This window comes from Chlorocebus sabaeus, chromosome 8 (genome assembly GCF_047675955.1).
Source record: "Chlorocebus sabaeus isolate Y175 chromosome 8, mChlSab1.0.hap1, whole genome shotgun sequence".
NCBI classification, from domain to species: Eukaryota; Metazoa; Chordata; class Mammalia; order Primates; family Cercopithecidae; genus Chlorocebus; species Chlorocebus sabaeus.
In genome coordinates this window covers 65,792,379-65,819,336 of record NC_132911.1, presented here as the reverse complement: position 1 = coordinate 65,819,336, position 26,958 = coordinate 65,792,379, and the positions used below count along the sequence as shown (strand labels likewise).

The following is a 26,958-nucleotide window of genomic DNA, read 5'->3' as shown; positions in this document are numbered from 1 at the left end:
TTTCTGCTTTCCTAAGATAATCTAGTGTAGCTTCATTCCATTATTTTCTTCTCTCTTCCCTTTACAACATAACTATCTCAGGATTTTTTTGAGCTATTGTTTCTTCTCTCATTCACCCTTCGTTTTTTCAGACATTGCTTCCCTCTGGTTTCCAAAGCCAGCCCTTTCCCTTGAGCCTGTACCTCCTCCTGACCTCATCACCTCTCTCCTGTTATGAACTTAGCTTCTTTTTCTTACGTACATGCCTGCGTTTCCTCGACCTTCCAAACAAAACCCGGATAAAATTCTTCAAACTCTTTTTCCTTTTCTGTCCCCCTCAGAATCTAGGGAAATTCCATATATGATCAGTTTTCTTCTAAGGAAATAAAGAAGGCTGATGTGAGCGCCCTAGGTTTTTGGTCACCTTTCCTTCCACATACGTTTTCTCATCGTTGTGGCATGACTGCCTTCTCTACTGCTTATAAAACTGTATTCTGAAGAACCTTAAAGGATGTTTAGTAACCAACGTAATAAAATAGTGTCCTCATCCTAAACCTTTGTTCATTCCTTCCTTCCTAAAACTGATCATTTCACTTTAAAAAAAAACACACACACACATTTTCTTTTTTAAAAAAATTTCATTTCATTTTATTTTAAATTCCAGGCTACAATTTTTTTTTTTTTTTTTTTTTTTTTTTTTAAGAGGGAGTTTCCCTCTTGTTGCCCAGGCTGGAGTGCAATGGCACGGTCTCAGCTTACCACAGCCTCTGCCTCCTGAGTTCAAGCTATTCTCCTGCTTCAGCCTCCCTAGTAGGTGGGATTACAGGCACCTGCCACCACAGCTAATTTTTGTATTTTTAGTAGAGATGGGGTTTCACCATGTTGGTCATGCTGGTCTCGAACTCCTGGCCTCAGGTAATCTACCTGCCTCGGCCTCCCAAAATGCTGGGATTACAGGCGTGAGCCACTGCAGCCGGCAAAAAAAAGAAAAAAAAAAAGAAAAAGAAAAATTTTTTCTTGACTATCTTTTTGTTTCATTATTACTTAGGAACTCCTTTATTAACTGTTTTTGGTGGTATGCTTTTTTCAGTCTATATGCTTTTCTTCAGAGACTGAATGTAATAATTGTTTAAATTATTAGCTTGGTCTTTGTTGTGTCAAAAATATTGAAAAATTATTGGCTATGTTTTTAAGTTCAGAAAAACATAAGATGATCCTTTGGAGTTTTGTATCGTGCATTGCACTTTGTTCATTTGTTCATTTGTATCACCATAAGGATTTATACCCAAACCAAAAAAGTTTAAAATAAAGTACAGCACTGTTTAATTTTATATGTTTCACTAATCTAATACTAATCTAATATTTTGGTTTATTCATGACAGAAGTTAACTCTAGTCTTTTCATCCATGTAGCTCTTTTTACCTAGATCATAACAGCGGGGATAGGGAGAGGGCAGTCTGGGTTTCCTCACTCTACTTTTCAATAGGAAAGTCTGGATCTGCTGTGGGAGAACATGCAGGAGTCAGGAGGGGAACAGAGCGGTACTAGAAGTCTATTTTAATGCTTTATGCTAACGCGTTTTACACATTGGATTCTACTCATCTATTTAAAAGTGGGCATTACAAGAATAGTTTTGATATTTTATTCTGAAATAAACTTTAGTGGAGTGATTGGAAATAGCACTCAGTATTACTGGGTGATACACTGTTTTTGACAGCGTTTAGGAAAGAATCAAGTTTTATCTGTGAAAAATAATTGTTAAACACATGGGACTAAGTACTGGTTGTGGTTATCTATGTATTTCATGTAAGTGGACAAATATAACCATAGTCACTTGTTTCCACTTTTATGTTGTCAACAGTAAGAGATACTAATACATTTTTGAAGAATATTGATATTTCAACCAAAATAAATTACCATTCTCAGATGGATGACCTCAATTGATAGATACAAATTGCTATCAATAGTGAACGGGGAGGTTTGAACAATGTAATAGTACAAACATCTCATACTGAAAGTAGAAGTTTTGAGAAATGTACAAAGTGGGTTTTACAATTTACAGCTGGAAAAATGTCAGATGGCTTTGGGGACTTTCTTGTGACCACACCTTAGACCTTCGTTCTTTAGTGACAGGCTATGCCACCCTTCCTGAGGAGATGAACACTAAACATTGCACCTCCAACCCTAATGTGCCTAAGAAATGTACTGGCAACTTGGATTGGGCTTTACAAAGTTTGCCAATACATAGCATAAACCAGCCTTTATGTGACTGAGAGACAGAATTGGGAAGATCAGTTCATTGGGATGCTAAGTACGGCCTGGTTCGAATAAGAGTTAGAGGTATATTGTTAGAGACTCAAAAATAAATCCATTATCAGAACTTTCATTTGCCAAGAGAGGAAACAGAAAGTTATTGCAAAGTTTTTAGAGTGAAAAGTGTAATATGTATGTACATAATACTGTCATTCTTACTTGCTCGTATAATTTTTTAAAAGACAATTCGAACTGATGGAAGAGCAGTGATTGTTCAAACAGTAAAGATGAACTCTATCAAAATATGCTGTCGTTTTTTGGATGGCAAATGTGATTGAGTAGTGAAGTAAGGTCCTTGGTCCTTCACTCTGGTACTTTTAATTGATCATCTGTGTCCCAAGCAGAAGTCTACCACTGAGTAGAAAATGCCATTTCCAGAGGCAATTAAAGATTTCTGATGCCAACAATTCTTAAAGATCTAAGCCAAATTGTGAAGTTGATTAAATCATAGGCCAATTATAATGCATTTATCTGTTAAAGACAGTGAAAGGAAGGCTTTAAAGTGACAAATAAAAGAGATATTGGAGTATTTTTTAATGATGAATTTAAGTAACTTAACATGATTTATAGTGGCATTGATTTTACCTATTTAATAGACACTTATTTTTGAATTCCATTAAATTTTCTGTTTATAACCCATTTTCATCTTGTAAATATCAACAGAAGGACCCAGTGGGGTAGCCAAGAGAAAAACTAAGGCTAAAGGTATTTTCATTTTTTCAAATTAGCCTTGAGTGAATCAAGTTTAATGTTTGAAAATGCATGACATTTTCTGGGAATGTTAATCTTGCTACTAATGCTAAACATTATTGCTTTTGGGTCTTGCTTGGGTGCACCTTAGCTTATAAGTAGTTTTATCAAGACTTCATCAAATAATTTTCTGCTTCAAGCCTATAATTTTAAGTCATTATCTTTTCATGTTATCAAAGCTTTGTAACAGTCTTTAAATTAAGAATGTGTATATTATACAAATATCACGTTATATTTGTTATGATGTATATATTAAATTTACATGTACACATCTTACCTTGTTCCCTAAAACCTTTCTTACTTTGATTTCTTTGAATTACTTTTGGGAAAAAAAGATGAAGTCTTCAGTAATTGATTTTATTTCTCCGAAAGCTCTCTTGACACTCTGTCTTAGAGCACAGTAAAAGCTAGTGTGATTCAAATGTGTAGTTTTCAGTAAAATGAAAACTTACATGTATAATGTAGAACCCTGCATTACATTGACATAGAATTTGCTGTGTTGGATATTTTAATTCATTAAAAATTATTGACCGAGCACGGTAGCTCACGCCTGTAATCCCAGCATTTTGGGAAGCCGAGGTGGGTGGATCATGAGGTCAGGCATTTGAGACCAGCCTGACCAATATGGTGAAACCCTGTCTCAACTGAAAATACAAATATTAGCTGGGTGGCGGGCACCTGTAATCCCAACTGCTCAGGAGGCTGAGGTAGGAGAATCGCTTAAACCTGGGAGGTGGAGGTTGCAGTGAGCTGAGATTGTGCCATTGCACTCCAGCCTGGGCAACAGAGTGAGACTCTGTCTCAAAATAATAATAATAATAAATCAGTTATTATACCTGTCAGCCATTTGTAGACTAACAGCTCAATATTACAGCCTGACTTTATATGCCAGCGGTTATTCTTGTTCATATGTTAGTAGTCATATTCTTTGTGGGTAAAAGGCATGGGGGATGTGCATGGTTTTCTTTATAAGCCTGTGATAGTCTTGTGATCATTTCAAGGGCTTGGCGTATTGTTTGTAGTTTGTTTTTTGCTGAAATATGAACAGGTGAGACATAGTATGTGATTCACAGAGTTTTGTGATTTATATTTTAAGGTCAGGAACTTTTAATGGTTTAACCTATCTCTCCTGAATAATTTCTGGGGACGAAAACAATTTTTACCGTCTTGTTTTTATAGAAATAGTGATGAAACAAAGGGACAATAAAATATTTTACTTCTTGATCTGGAGAAGCAAATTAAACATTAAAGACTGAATATTTTTAAAAGCAGTTTGCAGAATAAGACATGATAGCATTGCACATGCATTTTACTCTTTTGCAATGCCGGTATCTATGTTACTATTCAAACAGCACTGAAGTAGGATGAAGACTCAGCATGATCCTGAATGAATTCTGTTCTGTATTCTTAAAAGACTTTAATAAGGTTTTTTAGGAAGAACTGAAGAATCTCCTGGTTGATCACCAGGAAATTCAACTAATGGAGAAACCCTATGTGATGTTTTTGTTCTTTAATCAAGATTTTATTAGACAGCCTAGAAAGATACAGTACTTTTAGTGAGCAGTGCAAATCTAATGCTCATTTTGAATACCGTTTGTGCTCTGTAAGTTTTACGTGATTCTGATGGGCAAAAACATCTTTCACATTTTATTATATTAAATAAATATTTCATCTTCTTTGTGCTTAAATGTGGCATTGTTTCTGCTTAAATGTGGCATTGTAAACACCTTACCTTATGATTTCCTCATGAGAGTACAAACAGATGAAATTCAGAGCTTTTGCTAACTGCTTTATTACCGTGTAAAGCAAGTTGAAAGCAATACCTTCCATGAGATTTGGAATTAGCTGTGTATTTCATTTAATTGCTCTCGCAACCCTATGAACTAGAAGACATGTGTTAGCTTGAGTGGCTCTACATGAATTAACAGGGAAACATACTTAAAGGAATACTGATTTCATGATGAACATAAGCAGAAAGGGAATTCTAATTTTTCCTTTTAAATACTACAGATATGTAGTGTTTTTTAAATTTTTAAAATTTAAGTTTCTAAAATTTTAAATCATTTTGCAATTTTAAAATGATTTTAAAATTTCATACACATGACAATTTTTTGCCTAGTTAACTAAGAAAATGAAATTATATTTAATGTTATTTACATATATTAATCTTCAAAGAAGCACGTGTATTTTAAGGACATATGTTTTTGTTTGAGCTAAACATTTTAAATTATCTTTGTATATATTCTTACAAATTACGAAAACTTTGTTCTTATGTTGCCAGTGTTCCTTTAATTATGTTGTTATAGTTACGAAGTGTGAGTTAGTAGTTTGTGTAAAGTACTGCTTTCATGGTGCAGTTTTATAATATTGCATGTTAATGTTTTAAGATAAGTCATACTATATTTCAAGATGGAAAATATGACAAGCTTCTAGCATTTTTTAATAGTTGATATTTTATAGAGGTTTGCGTCTATTTTTAGCCACCATAAAGACTAGTGAATTAAAGTAACTTTATGAATGTGCATTTCCTGTGTGTGGAGAAAAAGAGAATACCTTTTCACTAACTTCCTGTTCTGTAATTAAGAGATCTTGTCAATAAACATTTTTTCCTTTAATTGGAAAATCTGGAAGTTAAAGAACTCACTAAAGAAGAGCTCAAGAAGGAGAAAGAGAAACCTGAGTCAAGGAAGGAAAGTAAGAATGAAGAGAGAAAAAAGGGGAAGAAAGAAAAAGAGGATGACCGAAAGGATAAGAAAATTGCTGATGCAGACCTATCCAGGAAGGAGTCTCCTAAGGGTAAAAAGGACAGAGAAAAAGAGAAAGTGGACCTAGAAAAAAGTGCCAAAACCAAGGAAAATAGGAAAAAATCAACAAATATAAAGGATGTTTCTAGTAAAATGGCATCCAGAGACAAAGATGACAGAAAGGAAAGTAGAAGTTCTACCAGATATGCACACTTAACGAAGGGAAGTACCCAGAAAAGAAACTACTAAAGCTCTGGCATCATCATCTCAGAACATGGTCATGTTCCAGATTGCAATTTGTTACAAAATGGAAAATTGCAATTTGTTACAAAACGGAAAATGTAATATTGCTCTGATTGGTGAAAGTGTGTAAATTAGCCATTGAATGTATTACTGGTGCTCAGCAAGTAAATTATCTGAAATTTAAATATACCGTCTCATGCTTCTAAATGTAAAAACCTTTTAAAAATATGTCATAGAATATGATGTAATAACTTCTATTTATTGATCATGTATTCCTACAAATGTATATGTGTCATGAATTTTTATAGATTAATGTATTAAATACTTTCATTGACGTTAAATAAGAATATTAAGATATTAAATGTTATTTCTATGCAGAAAAAAAAAGCCTTGTAACTTCTTCAAGTTTGCTAAATACTCAAGGAGATAGGATTTGCCCTTTGTTTTCTTCCCTCCTTCCCTTTCCTGCTTCCCTGTTTTTCGTGGGCACCTCCCCAGGCTCATGTGTCACTGCCTTCCCTGAGTCCCCCCCCTCTAGCCCTCCTGCAGCCTTTCAGGGGCCGTTCTTCAGGCTTTTCATGGGTTCTCCTTCCCCTTTTCCCTCTTCTCTCCCCTCTTCTAGTCTCCCTCCCCAAGTCTTTTACTCTCTCCTTTCCTTCACTCCTCACCTCACCCCTGCCCCTCACTCCTGCATGCTTCTCACTCCTGACCTCCTTACAACAACCCCACCATTTTCCCCTCATCTAGCCCATAGTGCTTACCGTGTGCCACATACACTGCTCCGAGAACTCTGGCCATAGCTACGAATAAAGAGGAGAATTGTATTTAGAAGAACAATTTCAGAACACTTTTATTTATGATACCTTTATAGTCTTGAAATAACTGTAGAAAGGTTTTAATTATTTCAGATTAGGATGTACTTTCATTTTATACTACACTGTTTTTCTATTATTTTGGTTGAATGGCATACATTTTTCATATTTGATTGTGTCGTTATTGTTTACCATTTCTAAGGAATTGCAAGTGTAATCTCTAAATAGAGATCAGAATTTAGCACCTCAGAAAACATTTAATAAAAGTGAAGTTTTAGTCAGAAATATAATTCTACAAATGGTTTGTACTATTCGATGCCTCAAATATTAAATATCTAATTGTGACTACTGTGAAATGCAGTTAGTTGATAATGATAAAATCTTTGTGGTAGCATTTTTTATTCTGTTATTGTTAACCTTATTAACAACAGAATCAAAAATGCTACCAGAAATATTTTATTTTCAAATAGGGTTATTAATAACAGAATAAAAACTGCTACCACCATATTTTTTAAAACATATTTCTTTACTTTTTTTTGAAGATCTTAAAAATAGAGATTTGTGGCCTAGTTAAAGATATTTCAACTCAGAAATGAGTACATTTAAGTGTAAATATTTCTAAATGTATTGTACACCTTTTTCTTATGTTAACGCCTTTTACTATTTAAAGTCAAATACTTTATGACATTTAGTTGACAGAAATTTCAACTTAATAGAATTATGCAAGAGATGAAATCCTAGAGAATAATATCTCTAATATAATCCTGTTATTTTATTGCTTAAAAACTAACACAACTTGGAGTTTTATGTTTTGATTAGTCAGGATTCATCTTAGCTCACTTCCCAGGTCTTCACTGTGCTGGTTTCTGCCTGAATTACTCTATTTGGAGATGCTACCACTTGGTAACCAAGGTGGCCCTCAGCAGGCTCTAGACTAGTCTTTCTAATTTACCAACCCCAATGCAGATGGCTCTGGGAGAGAGAATTCCAGTTGGCCTGCTTAGGCCTGGTGAACATCTGGGACCATTTTTGAAGTTGAAGATGGCGATACTTCCCAGGCGCACACCTGTGCACAAAGCTTTGGAGTGGGAGTTGAGTGGGTCCCACTCAAACTTCATCAAACGTAGGGCTTCTGGGACAAGAAAGTGAGGCTTTGAGAACTGGACAGAACAAGAAGCAGAACATGTCCCCCAGGCATATGAAAGTTAAACGATTCTCAAACCATATCCCCGTGTTAGATCTTTTCTCATGAGATAAATTGAATGCTTTTTTTAAAAACTTACCTACAAAATGTTAAGTGCTGTCTTCTCTAAAGATTTTTTGTTCTCCCTTGAAGAAGGGCAAACAATTATAAGTGAATTTGTTGAGAGCATTCTAGTAATTTTTTACCTTACTTTTTAAGCTCAATGTCTATGGGGCAGAAAATACATAAATACTAAATTCTAAACAAATGAGTGAAAATATTTTGGAATAACCTAATCATCATAAGCACATAAGTGTTGTCTATTGCTATTTAGTGCAGTACTTTGAAATGTTTTGGCTATATCATTGATTTTTTCCTTTGACTGTTAGCTCAAGAATTGAAACCCCTCAGCTAAAACATTTAAAGATCCTTTAAAAGCACTTGTAGACTAGAACTTGATTTATTTTTCCCTTCTCTCTTCTTTTCCCCTTTCCTTCTCTTTTCTTTCTTTTTGTAAATGTTTCAACTAACTTTTATTGAAGTTGAAGTCACACTTTATCCAGCTGCCTTAACACTTAAGCTTCAAGTAGAAACAAGCTTTCAGTCATGATTAGTGGGTTAAAGTCATGCATTGCACTCTCAGTTTTACACTTTTTATTCAGTAGGTTGTTTCTGTATTGCTTACTTCATATTGTTTTCTAAGTATAATTAAAACCAGAAAGGTTACCTTTTTAAATAAGTCAGCTACAACAGGGACAAGGAATTCACAATACTAAGTAGTTGGGGATCAGAAGCTGTTTTTGGGAAGACCTGGAAGGGGATAATTACTAAAAATGTAAGTTTATTTTGCCCTATCCCTGACAACATTTGATTTAAATTATATTATGACATGATACTTACAAATCTTTTAAATGACATTATTGGCATAGTTTTCGTAAACTTTGTAAGAAAAAGACATTTCACATTTTAGTAGCACAATCATTATTAGGATAGTCAATTTTGTGAAAATAATTGAGTGCCAATGAATTTTTCCAAGGGTGATCTTATATCTTCTATATATTGTAATATTTAGATACTTCCTTTTGAAGCACTTACATCATCATTGAATTTTTTGTCATTTGTTGTGTCACCTAGTTTCTGTTTCATTTTCTAATGGCTTCATATGTATATAAATTTTAGTTATTCCTAACATCATTGGTGTCACCATTTTGAATTTTTTTAAAAATCAAGATTTTCAATTTTACTTTATAGGTAATTTGCATTGTATATAGATGATCCTCTCAAAATTTCACAATGAGACACTGATGAAGAAATTGATATAAATCAGTCAGCATGAACACTCTAATTAATCCAGAGGACTACTTGAGTTAATTCTGTACGTAGTTGCTTTATTGAGAATATTTTATATTATGACCTGTTCAGCTATTCAAGTTTGTAACATCAGAGGTCCTCATAATAATACTTGGATAATAAAGATTCCCCATAGACACTTGCATTGAAAAACAAAAGGAGTAAACAAGTATCATTTTTAATTTGAAATGTTTTAAGTTAACTGTAATGTTATTGTCCATGAAATGGGTCTGGTGACTTAGGCTCTATCTCTTCACATTTATTTCTTTCTCCTGTGTCCTCAATTGTTCCTTCTTCTGTTAATGCCCACTGGTAATAATTCTCAAAATTGATTGCTCAGAATATTCCATTGTAAAATGCATCTTGGAAATGGTTGTTTTCCTCATTTGTAAACTGAAGACCATGGCTGTTCCTCAAGGTAGTTCTCAGAAGCGGTCAATGTTGCATATGTGTCAACAGCCAGCACATTGTTGGGCATTCTGTTTCCCTTTTTCATTGGTAGAATAATAATAGTAATAGTCAACTAAGATGTCTCAGTCAGGGTTTAAAAACTTGGAAGCACTGAAACTGTGATTCCTGTTCCTACTTTTGTCAACAGATTGCAAAACAAATATTTAAGTCCTTTATCCTTTATAATGAATGTGTCTTTGTGAAATGAGTATACTGGAGCCTGATTTATTCTACTGAGATCATTGAGGGAGCGAATGCAAATAATTATAAATGTTACACATGGGTGAAGCTATAAGAATGCTTAGTTTTTAAAATAATATTGTGACGACATGAAAACGCAAGATATAAAGGCTAGACAAAAAGTTATGAAATAAACTATAGCCTTAAGTATATGGTACAATCGAGAAGCCTAATAACCAGCCTAATTGTGAAAAACTTATGTTTGTTTTGTATTCAGATCACATTTTTCCATAGACGTGATTTTATGGTCTTCAGAGATTATTTTTTACTCTGGTCCACAAAAATTGATTTAATTCTAATATCCAGTTCTGCAAGTCTCATTGTAACTATGTTTCTATGGAAAGTGCATCTATCATTCTGCCTTGGGATATTAGGAATATATTTAGTTTTACTTCTGAATGTTCTCCAGAATTTCTTGGGTTACATCCATGGTGTTAAATTCATTCAGATACCTTACATGGACAAAAATCATGGATTGACTGACGTAATTGTAAAGCCCAGGAGTAGTTTTGGCTTTTTTCTTTTGTTATGCTGGATCTAGGTGCTCAAACCATGTTCTCAACCTCCACCTGTCTATGGACCCTCAAGAGTGTTGACTTTCTTCTCAGGCAGTCTCGTGTGCTCATCTTCAACCCTACTCCTTATGGGGTAGGAGATAAGAAAGCTGTGATTGGTGACACCCTGGGATATGTGAGTGCCCACTTTTAAAGTGTTGGGTAAAGAAGAATTGGATTCCCCTAAGGAAGTTAGTGTGTTTTTGCCAGAAGGAGGAGGAATTGGTGCACTGAAAGTAGGCAGATGATGGAGTTTGTTTCTCCTTTTTCTACCCATCCCATTCCTACTTCTCCCCCTGCCCAAATACAGAGGTGAATGGGATGGGCCAAAATAGGTATTTCAGAATAAGAAACTATGGAGCTAAACGTTGGGTACTCATGGGCATAAAGATGGAAACGAGACACTAGAACTTCTAGAGAGGGGGAGAGGGAGGGAGACAAGGGTTGAAAAACTAACAATTGGGTGCTATGCTCATTACCTGAGTGATGGAATCATTCACATTCTAAATTTCAAAATCACACAATATACCCATGTAACAAACTTGCATGTGCTCCTTGAATCTAAATAGAAATTGAAATTATATTTAAAAATAAAAATAAAAAAACTAGGGAGAAGAGAGAGATCTCATTCCAAACAATTATTGGTCAACAATAGTTTGAGACCATTGAAAGAATATAAGAGAATGTTGACCTGGTAATAAATATTGCCATTTAGATGTCAGGTAATGAAGTTTATTTTGCTGTTAAGCTCTCTCCATTTTGCCCCATTCTGTTTAAAAGGAAAGTTTTTGTGTTTAGGAAACCAAAGGATGGGTGATATGTAGCAGACCCATCAGGTTATTTTCATGAAAACCTAGTTTGGGCTAATCTGAAAGATTTCCTCAATAACAGTCTTTAGTCTCTTATCCTTTCTTCTCCTTTTGCCTAAGAATATAATTGTGTAAGCTAGATGTTTATTCCTTGGCTATCATTGTTACATAGGAATCAATTTCTGCAAGAGCTCTGTAAGCCCTACAAAGCAGAAAGTCATCCATTTCTTCCTTCTTTGTTCTCATGTAATGTCTCATTTGATTTCACTTTATGTATCTATTTTTTGCTCCATGTTAAGTCAGGTATGCATACATCATAGAGGTCTGCCTCTTGTTTCCATCTTCTTTGCCTTATGTATCACTTCTCTTGTATCCTACTAGAGGAAGATGATCTATGCTTAAAGCTCTTATTGTTTCTGATAATTATATAACACCAACATGCTGTGTCTATAATTCCCATTTATTGACTCAACTAATATTTTTTAGTATCTACAGCATGCCGGGGAATGGGCAAGGCATGGGGGATACAAGAGATTGAGGTGGCTACAATCCCTGCAGTGAAATGCTATGAAATCAGCAAGGGGCTGAGGGAGAAAGTAATGAGACTGGGGCAATTGTCAGTACAACCCACTAGTCCCTCCACCTAGAACGTGCTCCTGAACGTGCTCCTGCTCTGTGTGGTGGGCTGCCTTTGTCTCTCCCACAGGACCCAGCCCAGTCATCACCTCTGCACTCAGATGTCTCTGACCCTCCCAAGTGGCTGCACCCCGCATACTCCAGTTATCACCCTCATCACCTTGCCTCATTCCTGGACTTTGCTGCCAGACTACGATTTATCTCGAGCACCTTTCCTAATAACTGACACTAATAGGCATTCAATGTTTGTTTATTGAATGGTGAATATACCAAACAAATTATCTAAAAAATTTCAGGTGTATATATACCGTTGAAGAATATTCAAGAAGAAAAAACCGTGTGTGTGTGTTTTTAAAGAACCCAAAAGATTGTTCAGTAATTGCAGTGTTTTAACTACCTTGGAAGTTGCCTGTGACTGGCAGGGAGGGGAAGTAAAGATTTTTTTTTGAAGAAATAAATGGTAATTTTTTGGAAAAATACTTATTTAAATTATCTCACTTAATTCTTAAAACCCTTCTTAGGGGTCCTGTTTTGTCCCCTTTTTTGCATTTGTGGAAACCAAAAAGTGTAGCTGTGGTTAACGCTGAGATAGAATTCAAATGGAATTCAAAGGCATCCTCTTGTTCCAGGTGCCTGAACTCTTACAAACCATGCTGAGTTGCATGTCCTTTAACTGTATTTTTCATGATGTTAAAGTGAGTCCACTCTCACCAGTCTTTGTTGAGTCCCTTCATTGGTGCTGAAACCAGGCTCTTGGGAACCTTATTGGCAGTGTTTAATTCTTTTGTAATTTATGTCTGTCTGAAGTCTGTCTGTCCAGCTTGGGTTACATAAAGAGGCTTTGAATCTGGAGTGGCTGTTACTGCATATCATGGGGCAGCTGTGAGTACCTGGTGGTCTCAGAATTTTGATAAGTTCTGAGACTGCTGTTGGTATACTGAGGAAGATCTGCATTCACTGATTATACAGGCCAGGAGCAACAGCGAGGATTAGCATAGTTTCCTAGTATGCATGCCTTTCTGGTGTATTGATTTCCCAGAATATTTCTCAAATTTCATGTACCTATGAGCCTTATTCTTGGGGTAAATTGATTTATACTGCTAGACTCCTCGCAATTGACACAGTACCACTTCTGAGCACTTACCCTTCACAGATAACCCTAGCTGGAGTAACCTGAATTAGTAAGGACACATTTTCTTTCATCTGTACACCTTTGAATTAGTAAACCAAAGATTAAAACACTAATTTTAAAAAACATTCTAGCTTTTTATGGGCTAGGTGTATGAAATTCTATGAAACAAAATAAGTTTATAATTGTTTGCCAGGTTTTTTTGAGGGAGTGGCTTGCTTATAACTCTTATGAGAAGTAAATCCTTTGTGTTCCCTCAAGTCACAGTCCTTGGATCCAGCTTCCAGGGCCTTTCTGATATGCACACCTCTCTTGGTGCCTCAGCCACCTTTCTCCTTGGCGCCAAATGCGTTCCCAGTTGAGGAATTTCTTACAGTCACGTGCTTCATGCTAACATTTTGGTTAAGGATGGGCTACATGTGTTATAGCGGTCCCATAAGATCATGGTGCCATGTTTATACTGTACCTTTTCTATGTGTAGATTCACAAGTACTTTGTGTTACAATTGTCTGTAGTATTCGGTACAGTATGTGCTGTACAGTTTTGTAGCCTGGGAACAATAGGATATTGCATACAGTCTAGGTGTGTGGCAGGCTATACCTTCTAAGTTTGCCTAGGCACACTGCGATGTTCCCACAATTGTAAAATTTCCTAATGGCACATTTCAAGGTGCATTTCCACACATTCCTCAGAATATATCTCTATTGTTAAGCAACACGTGACTGAACTTGCAGTTCTCTACCTGAAACAGACGTGTAACTTACATAGCCACATCCCTGATTTCCTTCAGGGTCTGTTCACATGTTATCAGTGAGTCCTTTTGACCAAGTATTATGAATAGTCCCCAGCCCTAATTTTCCCTTATGTGCTTCTGTTCCGTGTCTTCCCCGTACCATCTGTCCCCATCCAATATACTCTAAATAGTTCATGTTTCTTATTTTTTAAATTGCTCTCTCCCCCAGAAGGTAGGTGTGTTGTTTTCATTTACTGTAGAATAATGTCTTGAATTAATATATGCTAAATATTTGTTGAATGATTAAACACAACATACAATTTAGTAAGTTTACAACTACTACATATTTATGGAAAGAAATATATTGATTCTTTCTCATTATGGGCAACAGTGAATAAAGTAAGCTAATCCTGGGCTTGGGTATTTGTGTTATTTATCATATTTGCTGTAAGTGGTTGATTCAAAGTGATGATTTCATTTGCTTTTCATAGCTTCATCTAATTTTAATTGAAATTGGAGGGGCAATTATATAGTGATTAAATGCAAATGTTTTATAATTTCCAAATTTATCTGATGAACCGAAAGAACTAAAACCAAGTTATGTTTTAAGGGAATTAATGTGTTTTCCAAATCATGTTGTGGCCATTGTTGTGGACTGGCAGTAACTATTCACCATACGTAATGACTGGAAGGCAGCTGTGGACACCCTGTTCCTTTTGCCAGTGTAGGAATGGAAGTGGGTCCCAGTCCTGATGATTAACACTGAAAAGGAAGACTTCTGGCAGCTTCTGGAAAAGATTTCCTGAAACCTAAGAAAAAAGCAGAGCAAGAGATGCTCCTTTTGCTTCTGGATATCGCCTTGTCTGAAAAAGAAGCTTGCAGCTGGGGAGCTCTGATTGCCAGCCTGAGGGTGAAGCTTGACCTGCAATGCAGCCAGCTGCCTCTGCACTTCTTGTTTAGTTAGATGATAAATTTCCTTCCTGTTCAACCGTTGTAAGCTGGCATTTTGGTAACTGCAGCCCCAGGAACATCAAAACGGACACATCTCATGTCATAACTTTGAACGTCGTAATGTCATAATTTTGAATATTTATTTCATTGCTACATCATTGCCACTTGTACCTCATAATAAATCCATTTGAAAACCTTTCCTATGACTGAATTGAGCTTATATGCATTTACTTTTCTTAATTTATTTTTGCTTGCTTTTTCCCTCAAATTTTAGAACTAAAATGAGTTTGGATGGCAAAAAGTTTTTTTGGAAACACTGAAATAAAATCTTGTAGGGCAAATTCGTCCATATGGGTTGTTAAAGCACTTGTAGTCTAAAATATGTTTTTGTTAAGTTTTAAAAAGTTTATAGAGGTCTAGAGGAGGAAATGTATAATATGATCTCAGCTTCTTTGAAGTTTACAATATTGTTTATTTTTGTACTGATTTCATCTCTGGAAATAGCTATTATTTTATAATATACCTTCCACTTTGGACAGGGCAAAAAAGTCAATATTTTTTGCTATGTGCTTTTGCTTTCTCCTGTGTTTCCTATGTTTTGCAATTTCAATTTTAGAGACAAATAAGTTCAAGTTGGCTAGAGAAAGCTGACTCTCAGAGGCATTGTATGTCGGAATGTTGGCATACTAGTAGTATTTGAACATGTAGCATTATAATTTTTTTTTCAAATGAAACTTCTAAACTCATTAAGAATGGGGTTTTCAGGCAGTTTAAATCTTTATCGTTTGGTGAGAAAACATTTCATTGCTTGTGTAATACATGGAACACAGTTTGAGAGCCTGCTACAAGTGGGGTCAGTGAAGGATGACCCTGTAATTTTTCATTCAGACAGATAGTTTCGAGAGTGAAATAATTCCAGGACAGCAGACATAAACTGGGAGTGTCTCAGGCAAACTAGACTCATGGCACTGAAATGATGGATGCTGGAGTAGAAATATGGATCTCTGGTACATAGAAGTAGAGAAGTACTAATGTGAGTCGCCTTCCCTCTTCTACTCAGCTACTGGAGTGCGCCTAAGAAGCCCTGGCCCTGCAGGGAATCTCCACAGCCATTTAGACTTAGCAGAGTAGTCACACCACTGGATGTATTCAGCTCTTCAGCACGTGTTCATTGAGCAATTGCTATGTGCCAAGTGTTAGCTGAGGTGCTGAGAGTGATAAATTACTTGATTCTTGAGATTCTTAAGCTTTTTCCCATTTATTCAGCAGAACTTGGCAATGAATCATTCCGTACCTGTTCCATTAGCAGTTGAGGGAAGTAAAAATGATTATTTCAATGGTAAAAGGGAGGGCAGCCCTAAATTTGAATTTGAAATATGATGTCTTTTACTAGGCCTTCATCTCTACCCCCTCCTCCCTGAACTTGAACTACAATTAGGACCTCTGTATAATCCCTTTGCAATCTTTCTTACAGTTAGAGGTAACTTAGGTGTAGAACACAACTGACACAACTGTATGTGTTGGTGTCAGGTGTACTAGTGGTGAATTTTGTGTGGAAATAGTGTTGCAAATGGTAACTGCAGGAAATGTAAGTGATGCGGCAGGGTCCTGTGTATCTGTCTCTGTTTCTTCTAAAATTTGGAAAGAGGAACGTGGGAGTATGTTTTTGTTGATAAAAGAAAAATGAAGAGACATAGAAAAACCAGTGAAAAAGGAAAAATAATAAAAAAGAAGAGTAATACATCGAAATGAGAATTTTCCAGACCACATTAGTGTGCATACATGAGCTGCACAGAGCTACTTAAGATTAGAACACTGCCCTTCATGTCACCTTGGCCTTCCTGCCGCAGGCTGTGCATGCATAGAGCACTCCCTTTAGTGACTATGCTTGCTAGGAGATTCTTAATGAGGTCAGGAGCAGTCCAGGATCAGCAAACGGAATCTTTGAACTCTTGAATTTAGCTCTTTTCCAAATAGTTGGATTTAATTGAGGATCTGTTTTAATGTTCCACATACAAAATACCAAATAACTTCAAATAACTAACTTAATATAATAGATTTTAGACTGGTTTTAACTTTAAAATCAGTTTTCATATACCCTGATATCTTATTTTCCTTAGGACTTGTAAAAGGAAGAAGAACTTTTAAATTTTCATATATTTTAGCTGTTATAGAATAATATGATTACTTGTAGGGGTTTCCTTTAGAAGATAATAAATAGTTATGTATGATTTCTTTTTCTTTTTAACTGTTTTTCAAGTAGAATAAATAAAGATATAAGTGAAAACATTGAGTGTACCTGAATAACAGTTCAAGTGCGTCTTAGTTGCCTCATTGCTGAATTCAAACTTCAGGACTTAGGAATTAATCGCTTATGAGCACAAAAGGAGCTTGAACTCATAATGAACTTTTGGCAGGTTTAGACATGACTATTTTAGAAATTCATGAACATTTAAACAATGATTTTGTTTTAATTTGAAGTAAAAAGCTAACTTAGACAAAGATATTAACACATGAGCCTTTAATATGAAGCTGAAGAGTAAACTATTTTCCTACCTCACTTTTTAAGCATGCAATTTTAGAAACTATTCATTACCTGCACTATTGATTAAATGTTTGAGAATATTATTTTTCCTGGTTTAATATGACAGAAAACCCCACAAAAACTCAAGTTAACTTTGTGAATAAAAAAATGCAGGACTTAAAGAGAGATCTACTTCAGAGCCAGCAGTCCCGCCAGAAGAGGCTGAGCCACACACTGAGCCCGAGGAGCAGGCTCCTGTGGAGGCAGGTAAGCTTGTCCTCATCCTCGAGTCTCGCCCAGGTGTGCCTGAACCTGACAGGTATCCCCATTTGCAGAATCCTGTTTTACCTGGAATTTGTTTCACCTTGTTTACAGCATAAATATCTACTTTTTTTTCTCTTCTGAAATTATATAGTATTTTTCTAGTAGAAATTGGCACAGGATAATTTTAATTTTTAAGATCAGCTCTAAGGCAGACAGTTGTTCTTTGTCCAAAACCACACATTTAGGAACATCATGAACTGAATGTTGTTTCTTGATTCCAGTTCCAGCACTACTGTACTATATTACCTTGAAAGTGAAAATATACACAATTCTACACTCGTATTATCATTTGTCACGTGATTTAATAGATCTAGTGGTTTCTCAACTTTTTTTTTTTTTTTTTTTTTTTTTTTTGAGACGGAGTCTCACTCTGCCGCCCAGGCTGGAGTGCAGTGGCCGGATCTCAGCTCACTGCAAGCTCCGCCTCCCGGATTCACGCCATTCTCCTGCCTCAGCCTCCCGAGTAGCTGGGACTACAGGCGCCCGCCACCTCGCCCGGCTAGATTTTTGTATTTTTGTTAGTAGAGACGGGGTTTCACTGTGTTAGCCAGGATGGTCTCTTCTCAATCTTTTTTATATGAGGGTCTCCTGTCTATCTTAAAAGACTTCCCAAACCTCCCTGTGGCCATCTGTGGAGCCTGTTTTGTGTCTACATGGGTTCATAAATCAAGCATCTCTGTAGTTAACCCAAAGTCTATGACTATAGGTAAGAAAATCGTGAAATATTTTAATAAGTTAGTAAATTTAATACAGTCTCTAAATCTCTGGTTTTCTTATGCCACCTATTGGAAGTTTAAGGAATGACACTACATATTTACTGAAAAGTACTAGATCCAAATGGTACTTTGGCTGATTTTATCACTGTGTGCTGAGGAATAACATTTGATTTTTCTTCCTTTAAGGCCAATATGTTGCTCTGAGTTTTGTTATTTGTTGAATTTTTAATCCTAGGACAATGTGTTCTTTCTCATTCCTGTAGAATTGCTATGATCATACCATAGCTCCAGAACAGAGAGTAACTTTTAAAACATTTTGTAATTTAATGTGTTTGGATTTAGCACCTCAAATTTTACTTTGTACTAAAATAAAACCGCTCTTGACCCCTACATTTCTTTTTATCTGCCACCTAATCCCTCTCCTCTCTATAATAGCCACACTTTTGAAAGAAGAATCCACAATTACTTTTTTACCTTATTTTCCATTCACTTTTTTAACTCACTACACTCCAGCTTCTGCATCTTCCAGTCCCCTCCAAAGGAGAGAATATTTGAATATTTATTTCATTGCAAAATTATGGAAAGCTAAAATGACATGGAGCCCTCACTAAGTTGAAAGCCGGTGCTAGTAACAGATGATTCTGGAGAAGTGTGTGAGGGCTCAGTTGTGGAGGTATTATATTCTGCTCCTAGGAACTGAGGCTTTCACCAGTTTGGGCAAAGATAGCCATTAAAGAGTGAGCAGAGTGTACCACCCTCCACTTCTGGTAACTCAAATTATATTCTCTTTGGATGGTGATTTCAGCAGTTATGAACCTGGAAATCCAGTTAGGAAGCTATCTTAGGCTTTGTGAGAGCGGATGGCAATCAGCAGACTATAATTGCGCAAGACTACATATATAAATGGCTTGTGAAATATTAAACAATTATTAAAAATAGGCATTTTTATGCTTTGGAAATGATTTTGTAGTGTGATTAGCATAGCAGATATTACATTTAAACTCTTTTCCTTCCTGAGGTCTAAATTAACTTATTCTATTTTTTTGTCATGGGAGATTAGCTCTTTGACATAACTGATGCCACTGGCATTATCTCACATAACAGCATTTGTGATACCAAGTGTGGTGCTACTTTTATTCACTGAACATGGATTATATTTACTAGAGAACTTATAACAGTATCAATATAGTTATAGCTTCTTGTTCATTGTGTGATGTTGCAGTTAAATCTGATAATCTGTTAAACACCACAGTGTTTTTGGAATGTCATCATTTATGTTCACTTTTGTAATTCACTTTATTGGAATCTATGGACTTCAGTGTCAGATGTGGTTCTCCAAAGCTGAAAAGATTGTCAGTTACAATGTAAGGTTTTCTACTGACACTTCCTGACAAACCTGAGTGAGAGCAGTCAGCCACCTCTGAGTACTCAGTCCTCCCACCCGCAAGAGTGCCCTTTCTCCTCTCAGGGAAGATAGATAATGGTTGGCCAGATACTTCAATCTGTATTGACCTTGTCTTCCACATTTCTGTCTTTATTCCCAACTATTTCCCTTTATGAAAGCTTTGTTCTTCCCACTTTGTTTTATCATTATTGCAAATTTTATTAACTAGAAACTGGAGTCATTTTGCTTTTAATAAGGCTCTTTTGTTAAATAAAAATCTGAGCCTGACTTAGTTTTCTTTCTTTAAAAATCTTATTGAAAGTCTTTTAACGCTTAAGTCTGTTGATAGAATAAAACAAATTTCACATATCTACCATGTTTGCCAGCACAGAACAAAAAATGGTAAGCTGACAGAGAAATAATGCATAGTTGCTTAGTCAGATGTGTTCATTTTAATGTATATGCACCAATATCGTATTTGAGTGTTAGGGGTCCATGTTAATGTTTGAACTTTTCTACTTAGCTATGTTTTGCAATTATTTTAGAACCTCAGAATATCGAAGATGAAGCAAAAGAACAAATTCAGTCCCTTCTCCATGAAATGGTACATGCAGAACATGGTATGAATTAAAATCTGCTCTTTGTTTTGAGTTACTAAAATAACAGTTATGTAAAATGACTTGGACATTTGTTTTAAAATGTAAAGGCTAATTGGGTGTTTGTGTTTTTTAAAAAGTTTTTGAATTCAAAGTTAGAGAACAGGTGTTGTTTTTGAAATAGCAACAAACTTGCTTTATTCCACTTCACTGTGGAGGAACTCATTGCATACATCTAAGAGAGAACTGGTGGGAATAAATGAGAATGAACAGATTGAAAACAGTGATCCATCAGGAACAGAAGGGGAGGACGGAGAGAAGGAAAGTGGGACACAGGCCCACGGTCAGGCTTATCCAGGTGTTGTCCTCCACCTCGATTTCGCTTTATGGTTGGCTGGTCACCACAACAAAAACGAAGACACGTTTAATTGCATAGGTTGCACTAAGCAGACAGGAAAAAAAAACTTGAGAATATAAAACATTTTCCCAGTACTTAAATTTTAAAATTTATCATGGCGAGCTCTGTGTAGAGGATTCTAAGTAATAATCCAGAAACTAATGTTTTAAGGTTTTATAAGGCTGCTTCTTGAAGCATGCCTTGATAAAAACAGAGATCGTGATCCCAAAACGTAACTCAAGAAGGGATTGTGGAGTGGGCAGGATGCTCTGGAATCCTGATTCTCCTGATGATTTGGTGATCCAAGGGTGGCCTAAAAGAAAATAAAATTATGTTTCTTAAAAACAAACAATGCCCTATAGTATACACTGTTTGTTGCCAGTAGATGCTGGGGGTGTAGGAGCCTGTACTCTTTTATTTCTAGCTTCTTTGCTGCCTGGAAAGCTACTCACTGACCTGTATGAGCAAGTGCAGGCTTCCCCTTCCTCAAGCCTTCCCTCCCCACCGCACCACAACTTTAACTTAACAGAAGGAAAATCCAGTCTAAATAAATAAGTGATTTAAATATAATGGGGTAAGTGCTGTTATGGTAATAAAACACGGGATGCTCTTTAGGTCTTACTCAGAAGCGGGATCAGAAGCGGCTGGTGCAGACCTTTGCCAGGCCAGTGCTATTTTAAGCAGAGGGCATATGCAGAGACAGGAAAGGACCTGAAAGTAGTTCAGAATGGATGGCACGTGGAATGTGTAGGTGGAGAGTCATGAGAAAAAGAGTATTTTTTACTTGATTCTAAGAGTAACTGAAGCCATTGGGGAAGGTATTTAGGAGTGTTATGCCTTCTGTCTGTAGCATGAAAAATGCATGGGAGGGATTCAAGAGTGCAGCTGGGAGACGAGACGTAGGTTGTACAGGTAACAATGATTTGGGATGGTAGCAAACTTGCCTCAGCCAAAGGAGGGGGTGGAGAGAAATAGACCCCTAAGATGTTTAGGCGGTGGGAGGTGGGCAGGCAGCCAAAAGAGGGAAGCAGTCAAGTCTAGCACCGTGTCCTGGCCACAGCCTCCTTCTTGGACTTGTTCTTTTCTTTAATCACATTTAGAAAATCACATTTATGGCTCATGGCTATAAATATTCTTTGTATGTTGATAGCTTTTAAATATATAGCTGCAGCCCTGATTGCTCATCTAAACTCTGGGTTTACCTAACTGCCTACTTGGCATATCAATTTGGATGTCTTATGGATGTCTCAGACTTAAAGCATGCCTGCCACAGAACTCATGATTCTTCCCACACCTCACAGCTCCTCCTCACCCCAATCCTCCCCAAATTTCTTATGCTAGTCTTTTATATTTTAGTTAATGGTCCTCCTACCCTCTTAGTTTCTTAACTTGAAAACTCGAGAGTTTTCTTTGATTTTTCTTCTCTCCTCAGATATAATCCATCAGCAAATCCTGTCAGCATTGCCCCAGCACTGACTTTGGCTCTCTAGGGCCTCGGTGTGACCGTGGCTTCTTGCCATGACCATTGCAGTAGCACAGTAGCATCCCGCTGGGTCTCCCTGTTTCCATACTTGCTCCTCTGTAACCTGTGCTTCATGTGGCCCAGCCAGTTGTGCCTTGTCTGATCCCAGCCTCTTTTTCCCCTTCAGTGACTTTTCTCCAGCCCAGCTGGCCTCTCTTTTCCTTGTAATTGCCAAGCCTATCACTGTTTTGGCACCCCTGCACCTGGTATATCTTTCGCTGAGATGTGTGTCCCACCCCTGCCCAATCATATCTCTCAGACTGAACATAACCTCCCTGCCTCCATCATGGTGCATTCACAACTGGATTCAGGTCCTGCATCTGCCATTAATTAGCCATGTGGCTTTAGCACAGTTTTTCAAGTTCTTCATCTTTCAAAATAGGATACCAGTACCTACCTCACAGGGAGAATATAACAGCTGCAGAGGGCTTGACTGTGCCTAGAGTCTCGTGAACCCTTAGGAAATTTTTCATGGTAGGCTGTCACTGGGCAGTGGAGACTCAAAGATAGTGTTCAATGTTTGACTGGTTTCCTTACAGAAAACGGGAGTACTTCCATTGAACAGCTGCATAAGAAAGCTAAATCCTGCTAGTGTAAAAATCATCAAATTTCAGTGGATAGAATGAAAGCAGAATAAGGAAAGAGGAGTGTGATAAAAAGAAAAAGAGAAGGAAAATGGGCAACAGAAATTCAAATTGGTGGTTTGCTGAATAGCAGAAAATCTGAAATGAGGAAAATCAATATTGCAAGCTATGAGAAGACAGAAAACAAATACTATCAACATAAATAGGCCTGCCTGATTCACTAACACCCGAGAGCATCACCTTGCTACACTAAAGAGAGAGTAACTAAGGAAGGCTTCTTGCAGTCTGGGCTGGGGTTGCGGGTAGGGTGATTCAGTAGCTGTACAAATGACAATGTCATTATTACTCTAATAATGATGATAGTCACACCTAAATACTTAGGGCCAGGCATTTTTCTAAGTGTTTTAATCTTCACAATAATGTTACAAATAGATGATATTCCCATTTTATGGGAAGGAAATCTGTGGCACAGGGTAGTTAAGTAATTTGCCCACAGTCACACAGCTGGTATGGAAGAGCCTGAATCTGCAGCCATGCATTCCAGACACCATACTCCTCCTAATCCCTGAACTGCACTGCAAAGCCAAGTCCTGCCCATTCACGTTCTTTAGAGTATTGTACACAGGAGATACTCTGCTGGAAGCCAGATCAAGTTATATTGGGATGAAATACCCAGTCTTAACCATGTTGCAGTGGAATAATGTAACATGTCCAACCTCTATACAAAAGAAGCAGAGCAGCTCAGTATATCATAGAAGTTAATCACAGAAGAGAAAGTGGGCATCTTTGCGTTACTTAAAGCCTAATAGGAACTTTTGAATATATAGTATGATTCGAGTAAACCTGTGACCTAGCATATAATTCATTTTTATTTATTTTTTATTTTATTTTATTTATTTTTTTGAGACAGTCTCACTGTGTCACCCAGGCTGGAGTACAGTGGCACCATCTTGGCTAACTGCAACTTCTGCCTCCCAGGTTCAAGCAGTTCTACTGCCTCAGCCTCCCAAGTAGCTGGGACTACAGGCACGGGCCACCACGCCTGACTAATTGTTGTACTTTTAGTAGAGATGGAGTTTTACCATGTTGGCCAGACAGGTCTTGAACTCCTGACTTCAAGCGATCTGCCTCCCTCAGCCTCCCAAAGTGCTGGGATTGCAGGAGTGAGCCGCCATGCCTGGCCCTAGCATATAACTTAGATAGGTGGCTAGTTACTCTTTGCTATAGAATATTTGAATAGTCATTTAAAGTTGTTACCTGGAATTCTATGTAAATTCCCAGGAAAAGGCCATAGAGTAGCCTTTTCTCTGACCTGAGGATAATTGAAGAGGCAAATATATTAGTAATAATTAGGAATTATTTTATTCATTCATCAAATATTTAATGAGTGCTTCCTGTAGCTAGACATGGCCCTAGGTGGCTGGGAATATATAATGAATAAAATATATAAGCTTCCTGTCCTGATATACAACATCCTAATGAGAGGAAACCTGTCCCCCACCACATATACTTAGGCAGATTAGCACTTGACCAAAGGAAGAAAATAGCTGTAGAGTGGACAATGGTGTCTTCAGTGGCCAAAAGGAGGGGCAGGGGAAGCCCCAGCAGCAGGAGCAGGTGTGTGGTGGCCCTTCACAAGGGGCTTTCGTGTCTCAGTTGGCTGTTGCCAGTGCGTCCTCACTATAGACCAGTGTCACTTTGTTCATTGTCATAGTTGAAGGAGAAGACTTGCAACAAGAAGATGGACCCACAGGAGAACCACAACAAGAGGATGACGAGTTTCTTACGGTGACTGTTGTAGGTGATAGATTTGAGACCCTGGAAGTCGAAGTATCTCATGAAGGTAGAACATTTTTTTTTCAAGTTTCAGGATAAAATATAATCAATGACTTATAATTACTGAAGTTTTTCTTAAACCCCTTTAAAATGGATATTTAACTTTTGCTTAGATTTTTAAAAGTTGACGCTTAAAGCTTCAATTAAAGCGAATTTTTTCTTAAAATAGATATCTTGATTTTGGTTCAAAGCACTTTTCAGGAAAACTCAGAATATACAAATTTCTTATAAATAGTAAGTCAAATACTTCAGGAAACTAGTGTTACTATATTCTTCTGCTTAGGGTGCTATTTGTTAAATGAAATTCAAACAACTGATGAAATATTGGATGTGATAATCTATCACAGGCTCATGTTCTTACATGAACTCTGTAATTACAGTGAGCAAAACACAATTCTTAGCATCTGTACCAGGCATTGGCAAACTTTTTTTTGTAGATAGCCAGAGAGTAAATATTTCAGGTTCCCCAGATCATACAGACTCTGTTTAGCTACTCAACTCTGCCATCACAGCATAAAAGCAGCCTTCGATAGTTCCTAAGTGGGTCAGTGTGGCTGTGTTTTTATATAACTTATTTATAAAATCCTACCCAACATGGCTGGTAAATGCAGCGGCTTGAGCACAGCTCACTCCAGCCTTGACCTCCCAGGCTCAAGCAATCCTCCCACCTCAGCCTCTCCTGTAGCTGGAACCACAGATATATGCTTCCATGCCCTGCCAATTTTTAAATTTTTTTATAGTGGCGAGGTGGTTATGTCGCCCAAGCTGTCTCAAACTCCTGGCCTCAAGCAGTTCTCCTGCCTCAGCTTCCCAAAGTGTTGGGATTTCAGGCATAAGCCATTGTGTGTCCAGTTAGCAAACACTTTTTAAAAGCATAAAAATAATGAAAAGTAGTTTATCTACTTTGCACAATACTAAATATTTTGGAAAATAACTTTAGAAGCAGGTAGCTCCTACTTTATGAGTACATGTATTTCCAAAAACTTATATCCATGCCTATTGTTTAGAGCAGGAAATGCACTTTCCCATAAAAATGTGGGATGGTTTTGTTTTCAAAAGAATTGTATATAATGCATAATTTTCTGTGAAAAATACAAGCACACAATCCTTTTGAACATCTACATGGTTGTTTTTTGCTGCAGTACACATTGAAAATAGGCACTTATAGACTAGCTTCAGAACTTTATCCCTTTAGTAATCATTTATGTCATGATTTCTTTGGAACAGTGTTTCCAGTTTCTGAGTAGGGATACTGATAAAATGATTTCCACATTTCCTGTTGCTTCTTCTCTCTAGTCTTTGGCCAAAATGGCTCAGTAAGATTGACAGTTGCTCAGAATTTTGTATCTACATGTTGCTTATGCAACAAATTTCAGTTAAGATGCTCAAATAAACAGAAGCATGAGGAATTTGATATTCTTAAAGTTAGGAGTCACAGATTGGGAGTAGGAAGAAACACTTCTAAGAAGTTCACAAATTGCAGAAACCTTACTTTCTGCTCTAATCTTTAATTAGGACATAGATGCAGTTTGAACTTAAAAGTTGGTTGTTAAAAGTCTTCAGAAAATAAAAATATTTATTCTTTATATATGTATTAAATAAAATTAACAAGGTCATAAGTGTGGTGATGGTCATACAATGGCAGCTCTTCTGCTATCTGAGGTGTATGGGTTAAGTGTTCAATACATTTACCCTTCAGCTCCCTAAGGGTGTAAAGCCTCTGCCACTGTTTTTCTCTGTTCCCATCCATAGTTGCTATACTTTCGCTCTAGAAAATGGTAGGACAGGTCCAGGAAATAGCACATTCTACTGGGATGTGAAGTGGATTAGAAATGAACAGCTTTCCTGGTTTGGCCTATGTCACTGTCACTCTAAGTTGTCCTCTCTCTTTAGTCCAAGGGTGGTGGTTGTCAGCCTTGTGGGGTTGAGTGTATTGAGAAGAATGTGTGAGACATCCCACAGTGTAGTTCTAGTGAAATATAAAAGTGTTAAACAGCCTTTTAATTGATAATCCCATTTTTTTAATTTTTTAAATAAAATTAATGATAAGCATAGATTCAAAGTACTTATACAGGATATATACATACCATTTTGTAAAAGCAGTAAATATCAATCTAATATATATGTTTTTTCAGAAACCGAGCATAGTTACCATGTGGAAGAGACAGGTGAGATTTTAATTTAATACTGTTATTTCTT

The 26,958-nt window shown here is 36.8% G+C and overlaps 1 protein-coding gene across 21 annotated transcripts in view; it reads left to right on the top strand.

Moving 5' to 3' along the window:
* ASPH (aspartate beta-hydroxylase) overlaps nucleotides 1-26,958 on the top strand; it is a 221,683-nt gene that overhangs the window by 53,875 nt on the left and 140,850 nt on the right. For 19 of the 21 annotated variants that reach the window (XM_073018113.1, XM_008000726.3, XM_073018111.1 and 16 more), the window contains 4 exons: nucleotides 17,575-17,667; nucleotides 20,370-20,444; nucleotides 24,638-24,766; nucleotides 26,895-26,927. In XM_073018113.1, the coding sequence (XP_072874214.1) occupies nucleotides 17,575-17,667; nucleotides 20,370-20,444; nucleotides 24,638-24,766; nucleotides 26,895-26,927 (330 nt within the window). Of the gene's footprint in view, nucleotides 1-2,955; nucleotides 2,998-5,673; nucleotides 14,648-17,574; nucleotides 17,668-20,369; nucleotides 20,445-24,637; nucleotides 24,767-26,894; nucleotides 26,928-26,958 lie in introns of those variants that run through there. The other 2 variants (XM_008000738.3, XM_008000739.3) reach the window with 1 other exon arrangement.